Genomic DNA, 10939 nt, shown 5'->3' on the forward strand with positions numbered 1-10939 from the left:
ACGGCAGACGGCATGGTCGTACGCGTAGATGGCTCGAGCGACCAACGGGTCGCGTGGCTATGTGTCGGCAAGGTGATCCAGCGCGAGGTCTCGCGCTGCGCAGGTCGGCATGATCGTGCTACCCTAGCCCGAGCGGCAGTGATGGCGCGTCACCACCGGTCGTCATCGACCCAGCAGCAGAGGAGCAGCAGGACGTCCCCGACTCAGCACCCGAGGATCCGGCACTACCCAGCTCGCCACCGAGACGAGTCCAGCCACCACGACGAGCCGCCGCAGCAACACGGGATCCCGCATTCCGTTACTCGGCATGACGCGGACGCCGACCACCGGAGCACACCGTTACAGTCAGTTACTTTATCTTATAGTTTTCCCTTATTCGTATTGTCGTGTAGCGGGGGAAGGGCCTGACAAGCCCGTTTCCTATTTTTCTTGCTTATTTTCCTTCCTTTTCTTTTGTGTTATTGGACTTAAGGAAGGGCCCATCTTCACCCATATATAAGGGGAAGAGGTGGGCGCTTCCCTCGCCTTTGACCTAAATTAGAAGTTGCACCTTTGGAAGGGAAGGGGTCAGGTCGTGGAGAAGAAGAGAAGAAAGAAGAAGAGGAAGAAAGAAGGAGGAGGAGGAGAGAGGGAAGGAAGAAGGAGAGGGAGAACAGGGAGGAGGCGAGTTGCACCAGCCCCGCTCCCGCCGCCGCGAGCCACCGGCCCCGCCGCCGCTCCTGCATCCGCGAGCAGCCGCTCCGGCCGCCGCTCAGGCCGCCGCGAGCCATCGCGCCCGCGCAGCGCCGCCGCGCCGAACCGGAACCCGCGCGAACCGCCGCGCGAGCCCCGATCCTACCGCTGCCCCTGCAGCCACGAGAAGCCGCTCCCGCCGCCGCGAACCGTCGCGCCCGCACAGCGCCGCTTGCGCCGAATCCGATCCCGCGCGAGCCGCCGCGCGAGCCGCCGCTTGCCGCCGCCGGCCGCTGCGAACCGCTGCCGCGCTGCGGCCGCAGCGCCGCCTGCGCGAGCCGCCGCGCCAGCGCAGCGCCGCGCCGAACCGGAACCCGCGCGAACCGCCGCGCGAGCCCCGATCCTACCGCTGCCCCTGCCGCCGCGAACCGTCGCGCCGCACAGCGCCGCCGCGCCGATCTGATCTCGCGCAGCCGCCGCGCCGCCGCTTGCTGCCGCTCCGCAGCCGCATTCGCTGCCGCGAGCCGCCCGCCGCTGCGAACCGCCGCCGCTGCGCCGCAGCGCCGCCTGCGCGTGCTGTCGCGCCGCCGCGCGCGCCGCCACACCCGTCTCCACCGTCGACGCTCCGCGCGTGCTGCCGCTGCTTCCGCGACCTGCCCGAGCTAGGCTGCACCGAGCTCACCTGCCCCGCCCGCCGTTGATCCAGCCGTCGAGCCGCCGCGAGCCGGTACTGACCTCGCCTGCGCCGAGCCAGCCCGCACCGGACTCTGCTGATCCGGTCGTGGTCCTGCACCGAGCAAGTTGCACCGACCGCCGTGATCCTGCACGACTGGTGCGCTGCCGAGCCGGATCATCTCGAGCCAACGAGTCAGGCCACCTTGGGCGAACGGCACTAAAGCCCCCGTCGCCAGCGCGACGAAGGTAGCTTCTCCACTTGATCCTCGGTTCCTTATTTCTTACAGTACTCTTTCGTATTGCCTCCACCGCGCTCGGGTTAGATAGGTGAGTGAGATAGATTGAGAAAACGACGAAACAAAGACGAGCGTCTTACCTGTCCGGTACGAGTCGGGACGCCCCGACGCGTGTGAGCATTCCAGTGGGGGTTACCCCATTCGACGGCGTGCGCACCCTCGACCCACCTCGGACGACTTGGAGGGCTGGTTCGACCCAGCTTGGCGACCCCGTCCCCGCTCCGGGTTGGCTCTCATAGCTTGTCGGCGCATTGCACGTACCATAGTAGGACCATCATCCTCGTTATCGTCATTCAAACATTTCTGTTCTCCGCCTATCCATCGGTTGACGTCGTGGACGTGAACCGATTAGTTAGTGATACGACACCGAGTTCCTACCCTCGGTGACGGTCGGTCGCCGTTGAGACGACGTCCGGCATCAAATTGGTATCAACAAGAGCGGCATGGGCGCTGAACCAAACGGCGTCAACGACGTGACCTGGCAGACCTCGGCGGCCATTAACAGCGTCGTTGCTGGCGTCTTGGGCGGGTCATGTAATTTCAGCGACCAGGGAGGACTAGCGGTCCAGACCGATTGAGGTCGGGCTGCCAAAACAATGCAATAACACGTCGTGCAGGTGGGCTGTCGGGGTCAACATGGGGGCTGCATGGTCGTTGATCGACGGTAGAAAATTGACGTTGTACAGGGGCACCACGTGAGTTGACCAAGGGGGGTCAGGGTTTCCATGGACGTGGGTTGATGGCACTGGCAGAAAAAAAAAATGGCATCGTGCAGGCGGACCGTCAGACCGACACGAACCCGGCTTTCCCGTGGGTAAGAGAATCGCTGAGGCTTCCTCCCCCTTGGAACGTGGTCGACGACCTGATGGACGGGCTGCACGAGCACAACTGAGATCGTCCGGACTGGTGAGCCAAAGTTCTCGAGCACATGTGCGTCCTCTTCCCTCTCCTCCTCTCCTCTCTTCTTCCTCCTCTTCTTCTTACGGTGGGACCAGATACCGAATGACAATTCTCAAAGATAATACCTGATCTAAGACTCTAGGGCTCCATCGTGCCCCCTTTTATAGGGGCACAATGGGGGGAGGGGGGGAGGGGGTGGTCTTATACATAGTTCCCCCACTTTAAGACAAAACAACAATAGTTTCTGACATGCGTTTGACGGCGTGAACACGGCACACGAAAACACGACGGACACATAACCGACACAAAACAACGTGACTTACACAAACTCATGAACACGATAAAACACCGAACATAAGAAGCATGAGCCGACAAAAATCAAAACGGTCGGATAAACGGACATGCTTTACCTGGGGTATTCGAACCCGGGTTTTTCACCTTCGCCTTGGCGTGCCGGTCGAGCGAAACGTGAACCGGCGGGCCGTCGATGACGATGACGTTGGTGCTGAAGACGTCTTCGACAAGATGGACTGGCGCGCTCCACTTTACCTCTCGTGTTGCAGAAGTCATAGGAGAGGTGAGGGAGGAGCTGTATCACTCGTGTAGGTTTATGTCCAACATCACCAGGCACACAGTTCTCATACCATGTGCGACACCATCTCCTGGTTGGTCTACCAGGTACTGCTCTAATTTCAACCGAGAAATGAGGAAAGAGTTTTTGTCCCATTAGGTTTTCCCTTTGTTAGGTGGCTCCCTATACCTTTAATTTATGTTATTCTTTAGTAGGAAGTTATCCACGTCTTATGAGTGTCTCAACTCTCTATTTCATTCCGTTCAGGGAGAAGAACCCTGTCATGTTATTTTGCAAGTTGTTTATTATCTCATGACTAAATCTCATAAGTGACTCACGTGAGTGATCAGTTATGCTCTCACGAGAAAAAAAGTGGCCACCTCTGATTTTTTGGTGGCCCACCAATGTATAGAAACCCAATACTGAAACTGGGAAACCCTGACTACAAAATTACAAAGTTGTTTTCAAGACCCTAATTCGTTCTTAAGGACCGATGGCTAGAGGAGAGATTCTTCTCATCACCTGTGTTAGTGATTTTGAGTTAATATAAATGAAGAATTTCTTGGGTAGGTGTCTATGTAGACCCCATAGAGGCCACATGCCAAGATCTGCTTAACTGGGGATCTTGTAGAAATACAACTATAAATGAATTAGGGAAAATCATATCATGAGGGATATAGGTGCTATGCCCAACAGTTCTACGCCGTGCTGACACAATTCAAACACTGCTCAAATCAGACTCCAGGGACTGTGCAGTTAGGTTAGGGTTCACAGATCATCATCCTATATGTGCAACTTAGCTATGGGATGATCATGGTGACAAAATAATCAACAGCTGTTGGATGAAAAGGATGATGACAATGAAAAAATCATCACCATTATTATCAAAGTCCACTCGTAGTCATCACTCCTGTCCTCTCGCTTGAGTTCGCAGGCAATGACAGATTTGTGGTAGTGATTGTCGTCCCAAAATCTCATCATGATCATCAAATCCTAAATGTTAATGATGACTAATGATGATGATGATTCATCAACCAATGAATGACAAAAACAAGGAGGACAAAGATTTGTCATCATCGTCACATAGTCCCTGCTCATCACGTACGCTGGAACAGTATTAAGATGAGGAAAATTTCCAAAAAGATGCAAATGCCATAAACTCTTGATATCGTTGAACAGGGATTTTCATCTCTTTCCATAGCTGATAAAATACACGGGCGGCAGTGAGTTTAAATACAAAAATTTGATGCTTAGATAAATAACCATTTCAGTACAAGGCAGACAGGGAAACCTGTGCTTTTTGACCACACATCTTATTCAATATAATACATAGATTCGGGAACAAATCAGTCTGGGGATTATTCATTTCAGATCTCGAAAACGGGTTCAACTCACCAGAGCCTCAGATTTCAAACCTCTTCCTGCAGTCAAGTTTCCAACTCATATGCTTGCACCAGATTGGAACCCCCCATCACAATAATCCCAGTCGTCCTCATTGCCATCAAACACTGCCCCTTGTTGATCTCCTGAGGAACCAAGATCTCCATTACCATGAACCTCGATGGGTCTTGTGGAAGCAGATGACTTTTGGTAGGTGGGGAGCCTGTCAGAAGCAGAAGAGCTCATGGAGGAGCAAGCTGAGGCAGCTATGCTAGGCAGGACCTGGCTTGAGAATAGAGATCTTCCAAGAGGTGGGCCTTGATCAACCCTCTCCTTCAGTTTCAATACATCCTCACATATAACGGATATTTCACCTCTGTTAAGATCATGAATGAGAAGATGCATTAGCCCAGATTTTTACTGATGGGCCTGAGCCTCGTATTTTGCAGAATTTTTTCCCTTAGTTTACATGGCTAGGATCATCATCGATGAAAAATTAGTGAAGGTTATGGATACCATCTATCTATGATTTATTTATAGAAGAGAATCTGATCAACAGAAGTAGATGACTCACTGCAATGTGTCGACGAGGCGCCCTCGCTCCACAAGAAACTCAGCCAACTACAACACGACAAAGAAAGATGAAATTAAAAGTTTGATATAGTGCGAGCGAAAAGAGACTGTTGTTTTGACAACATTGAAAGGAGGTCTCTATCAAGGGAAAAGATAGAATAATAGAACAATGGAAAACAAAAAAAAGAAAATCTAACAGCATAGAAGTTTACAGAGGCTCTCTCTTCCCAATTGGTCCCTTCCCGCTGACTGTCATGCTTCCTTCTCCTATTTGCTAAACCAGCTAACTACCAACATATTTCTTGCCTGCCCTACTTGGGAGAGGACTACAGCCACATATAGGGAAAACTATCCTACATTGAAATGACAGAGATACCCCTGATAGGAGTTAGTGATCATATCATTTTGCAACAAACAATGTTTGAGTCCATGGGGGAAGACTGAAAAATACAATCATAGAGATAAAAGTATAGTGGTTATAAAGATGCGGACTGCAGCTTTTTCCAAAGAATGACTACAAATGGATATTACCTTTGAATTTTCTTCAGCTTCTTTGTGGAGCCTCTTAGACTCCAGAACCACCCTATTCATGATTGCCTCTTGTTCTTCAAGAGCTCTACGAGCACCCTCTTCCTTTAGATCCTTGTCTTTAGATGATTCAAGTATTTCCTTTTCTGCTGTATCCAGACGGGCTTTGAGAGTTTGCCGAATCTAGACAGGTGGCTCATGAAAGTCAGCAAGGTAACATAACCATAGAATAAAGACATAGAAGTAGCAATGGTTAGCCAATTCAACAATGTCCTTTGTTGCCCTTAGGTATTTTAGAGCGATATTACTCTGAGGACAATTGACATAATCACCCCTGACAGAGGTTGGGGATCCTATCACATTATTTTTCATTTTTCATTTTCAGAGTTTTCCAGAAATTCGTTATCACCAAGCTTGGGTGAGGGATAATAACGAGTGCTTAAATTCGTCGCATTGATACTCAAGTTGAAATTAAAAGATAATATATAATTTAAGAGTACCTGCTCCGTGATTGCCAGGGTGCCATGTCTCTGTTCAGACAAACTGAGAAGCCGAGATTGAAGTTCCTTGGCTTCAGTGACTAGAATGGACCTCTCGCCATAGATCTCACCAGCATGCTGTACACGATGGGAGTTTTGGTCAGTTCACAATCCCATTTAAATAAGAAAAGAAGACTGGAAGTCTCACCATGTTGTTGGCTTCTTCAGCGTGCTTCAGCATCTCTTTGAGATCTTCAACCTTTGGAAGGATGTCCAAACTGGCTTTAGAAGCTTCTTCTTTGGCTAAGCTAGCTTCCTTCTCACGAGTATCTGTTTCTCTTGCCAAATCCAGTATAGACTCAACTTCAGAGGCTATAAAATCCTGCTCACATTAAGGTTTTCATCATTTTGAATTTTTCTGCAGCGAAGATTTTCATCAAATATTCGATGGAGATCTTTTACAAAAACGATTGCATGAAAAAAAAAGGGAAGGAATCCATTATGGCCAGAAAAAATAGCAGGAACGACATACATTCAGAATCACTCAAATTCAGGCGTCTTTTTATCAAAGTCATAGAAAATAGGACTTAAAACCTAAAAATACAAAGGTCTCAGCATAATCATAATTACCAAAATAATGAAGATAAATAAACATTCGTAATGACAAAAGAACTTCACGAGAAAATAGGAACCTTGATGTCTTTGCAATCGATTAAAAGTTCTTCGAGATACTCAACAGACACAATCTGACCGGACTGTGCCTCAATCTCTGTGGCGGCGTTATCGTCTTCAACTATGTCCTCACCATTGAAAACCGATGGATCATCGTCAGTATTTCTTAGATAATTCATGTCTTCTACGGGCACATTGTGAATAGTTTCATCTTCTGCTACTTGCAAAGTACTGTTTGCACGAGGTGACTCAACAAAGTCATTTGAACAGCCAGGAATGTTTTCTAAATCATCTTTTTCTGGAAGAGCAGGAGAATTTAAAGGATTTTCACATTCCATTGAGCCTTTTGGAGAGGATGAGGCCGAATCTGATTTAAAATGATCATAGCTAAGTTGGAAAGGCTTTTCAACTTCATAGGAACCTGACTCGCTAGTAGATACAATCTGTAGACTGATTTCACCAGACTGTGCCATAGGAACATAAGAAGATTTAACGGGATTATCCTTCTCAATAATTTCTTTATGGTCCTTCACTGGAAAATCATTTGCTCTCTGATCAAGCATGACTTCGTTTAAGGAAACACTGAGTGATGCTTCATCTATCCTCAGTGTCATGTCAGGGGAAGAGATACTACTGTAAGTCATTCCATCAGTGCCTTCAATCAACAGCCCTGAATCTGCACATGGATGCCAAGCCAGAAAGGTAAGAAAAGCGACGGATAAAAATAAATAAAGAACATTAAAGAATCAAAAGTAACTTCAAAAAAATGATGGTAGAATCATTAAAAACATCACCGTTACAAAGCAGAATGGGTCCGTATAAACAAACACCGTAAGATTCGGATCAGTTAAAGAAAGCGGCACAAACCTGGCAGTTTAGAGTGACTCAGAGAACCAGTAGAAACACGAGGTTTATCTCGTTGAGCATCTAAAGTTGGCAAGAATTCTGAAAGGATAAATTCTGCAGCCGCATCCACATCTGTACAGTGTTCTAGTGCAACAGCTTTCAGCACACGTAGATCAATCTGCAAACATCAATATCTTTATATGTTTTTTCAACTTATCTGAAAAATTAGTAGCTATAGAACCAAGTGATGGAAAGAAAATTACAACGATTAGAAGGCCAGGATGTCTATCATGCATTAATATTGTAGGATTGAGAGCTACAATAGTTAGGATCCTCAACCCCAGTCAAGGTCATTTTACTACTTTTATTTTAGACCTCAGTCTCTCCCTCGACCCTTCCTCTTAATCTCTCTCTGGCGTAGTTGGAGGACCCAAATTAACTGCATAAGAACCTGAATGTGGGACAACAAGAATACTTTGTATATGACCCAAATACTCTGCATACCATTTCGACAAACATAAACTGTATGACCCATCTTGCACTGACAAGGATTTTAAGCCCATGAAAACTTGATACCTAAGCACATAATAGAGGATACATGTTCAAACTCTATAGACTGCGATATTTCTTTGCATACCTCAAACTTGCTGTCATAAACATTTGTGCCACTAATTATTCAACACGTTTTTAGAAGAACTAGGCAAGGGAAAATCTTGTCTTTTTCTGTTGAGGTTGGATGACATAAACCCGAGACAGCCAATAGGGTTAACAGAGAAAAGCATTCCATTTCACTAATGACGCCCACACATCCATATATGAGATGTTAATATGGGCTGTACAGTATTGGGCCTATTGTAACTGGCCATCTAGTTAAACATAGAAAGTACACATAAGGGTAAATATGGAAAGTACGAATATGGAAAGAAAGAAAACGAAATAGAGTCTGCTGATAACATTTTTCAACTAAATATTAAAATATTTCCATTCCATTTTCTAATGCTCAAATGGTAGCTGTGGCACATGTCGAGATGCACACCACAGTGGATATAAGTGATTTATTCCCTTCCAAATATCAATTGAAATACTGAAAACAAAAGATCCCAGTTTTCCCCAGAAATTCGATGAGGTATTGGTGCCTGAGGAAAAAACTAGTTTATCCATCTGCAGCAAAGAGCTGTAGGACTTTGAGTTCGAAGGAATACGTCTTGTGTTCGCTGGTTAGGTACTTGTATGTTCGAATGACATAAGGCAGTGACAACATAAATTGTGACAATGGATGAGTTAGAAGGAATGCCTGGGATGATCCTTAATGATACATCTGCAACATTTATTATTTATTGTTTTCATACAGTTTTTCTTCATTTCAAACATACTACTCCAGGTTTCAAACAATATATGACGACGCCATAATCCTCAAACCATCAAACACGACTTCCTGAGTTACAAACTAAAATGAAACCCTAAGGTCAGAAACCAACCAAGTAAGGTAAGGAGACACCTAGAAGAGTAAATGAAAGTTGGGATCAAATTTTACAACCAACTAGAAAAAGGATGACTACTGCACAGTGACAGACAAAAAAGATGAATTTTTATGAGTTAACAAAAGATTACTTTAAAAGAAAAACAGAGAATATGACTTGATGCACAATATTGAAACTACAACATGAAATCTCCTGTACGGGGATCATCAAATAAAAGATGCTCCAGATTTTATGCAGACGAATTACAGGTTAACTCCTCGCATAATGACTTATTTGTCTAATGTGTATCAAAATCTTAAGGAATCAAGATCTTGGGAAAACCTTCCCTATCTGCCGATATGATTCGTTGCTCCACTCTTCCGGACTTTCAATCACACTGGACTGACTCTGACGACTTGTTGAAAAATATATGAACCCTTTCTTCTCCCACTAGGGCTTTATTAATAGGTTCCCCCCATGAACGAGTTTATCCGGACATTTGTCTAATTGGTAACCTTCCTCTTGGGCCTTCTAAGATACGGTCATGAAAACAACGTATCAGATGACACAACAGAAAACCCTAACTTAAGAAAAAAGCCCATTGCATCCTTTAAGAAAAGGGGCAAATTTCCGAAAAGGAAAAGTTATGACTGTGAAGGAAAATCTTTGAAGGAAAAATGTCGGTTTAGGGTAGGAGTCTCCAGAATTTTTTCTATGGAATTGGAACGCTGAGGAAATTATGCCCGCTGAAGCCAACGAAAATTAAGGGTAATGATCACGGGTAATCTACGGGGAAGGTGTCAATCAGGTTCCTAAGAATATGTCGAAATGATATGCTGAGGGCTCTAGTAAACTAAAGCCTCCATGTTTTGGGATATTGGATCCAATCCTTTGGAATCTAAATCGAACAACTTAGTCACGGTTACTAATAAAGAAGTGTTACCCATCCATAGATCTCTTTACTCTCAAGATTTAATTGGAAGGTTAAGTTATGATTTGTCGCTCTATTCAATAGAAACTAGCGATTTGACAACATATCACGATATTTGCAAACCATGCTCAGACATAGCGGTGAATTAATTACGCAAATTAAGCAAATACAAGCCCTGAGATTCGACCACACGCATACCTGAGGAAAAAGTTCCTGCAAAGCACAGAAGACAGATCTGTAGCTCATTATCGCCGCAGAGAGCAACGGAAAGCTCTCAGAGGGGATCAATCAAGACCGGTTGTTCAGCTTCGGAAGCTGGAGGATCAAAGCGATCATAAGGAAAAAAGGATTGCAAAGCATACGAGAAACGACATCAACGCTAGCGAAGAGAGAAACGTACCTGAATTGGAAGTTTCCCCCCGCGATGAACGAGAACTATTTCACACCAAAACGAACGATTCTTAAGATGATGGGATTGGAGTTGCTCCGCCCCGAGGAAATCGAGACTTTAATGAATGCTTTAAAATATAAAATTGAAGACTTTAGGCCCCAATTTATAGGGTGCACTAAAGAGTAACATGGGGGCATCAATGGCAACGCGAACTAATGTGGTGATGTCGTGTCTGATGCCCACTTACGGCAGTGCAATTATTTGTTTTCCTGTTGTTTCTCGTGTTGTTTTTCATACTGTTATCGGCATTGTCAAATTTATAGGGCGCACTAAACAGAAACATCGATGGATCAATGGCAGCGCAAACTAATTTGGCAACATCGTGTCTGATGCCCACTTCAAACAGTCCAACTATTTGTTTTCCTGTTGTTTCTCGTGTTGTTTTTCATAGGGTTATCGACATTGTCAAATTTTTAGTGTGCATTAAATAGTAACATCGGTGGATCAATGGCAGCGCGAACTAATGTGTGATGCCCACTTAAAGCAGTTTAACTATTTGTTTTTC

General features: G+C 45.8%; 1 protein-coding gene across 1 annotated transcript; it reads right to left on the bottom strand.

Moving 5' to 3' along the window:
• Nucleotides 1-4342: 4342 nt before the first annotated feature.
• LOC144714325 (uncharacterized) lies at nt 4343-10523 on the bottom strand. Its single transcript, XM_078589045.1, has 9 exons — nt 10384-10523; nt 10182-10298; nt 7614-7770; nt 6767-7422; nt 6283-6456; nt 6096-6212; nt 5599-5778; nt 5069-5115; nt 4343-4870 (listed from the first exon to the last, which is right to left on the bottom strand). Exons 2-9 carry the CDS (start codon nt 10227-10229, stop codon nt 4555-4557), a joined length of 1695 nt encoding a protein of 564 aa, XP_078445171.1. The 5' UTR covers nt 10230-10298; nt 10384-10523; the 3' UTR covers nt 4343-4554.
• Between the last annotated feature and the right edge of the window lie 416 nt (nt 10524-10939).

This window comes from Wolffia australiana, chromosome 17 (assembly GCF_029677425.1).
Source record: "Wolffia australiana isolate 7733 chromosome 17, ASM2967742v1".
Lineage (NCBI taxonomy): Eukaryota > Viridiplantae > Streptophyta > Magnoliopsida > Alismatales > Araceae > Wolffia > Wolffia australiana.

Excerpts from the sequence above, each read along its gene's own strand:
- LOC144714325 (XM_078589045.1), bottom strand. The coding sequence starts at position 10,229 with ATGAGCTACAGATCTGTCTTCTGTGCTTTGCAGGAACTTTTTCCTCAG. Across the intron at positions 6,213-6,282 it reads CTGAAGAAGCCAACAACATG|CATGCTGGTGAGATCTATGG; the intron begins GTGAGACTTCCA and ends CATCGTGTACAG. Across the intron at positions 5,779-6,095 it reads CCCTGGCAATCACGGAGCAG|ATTCGGCAAACTCTCAAAGC; the intron begins GTACTCTTAAAT and ends CCACCTGTCTAG.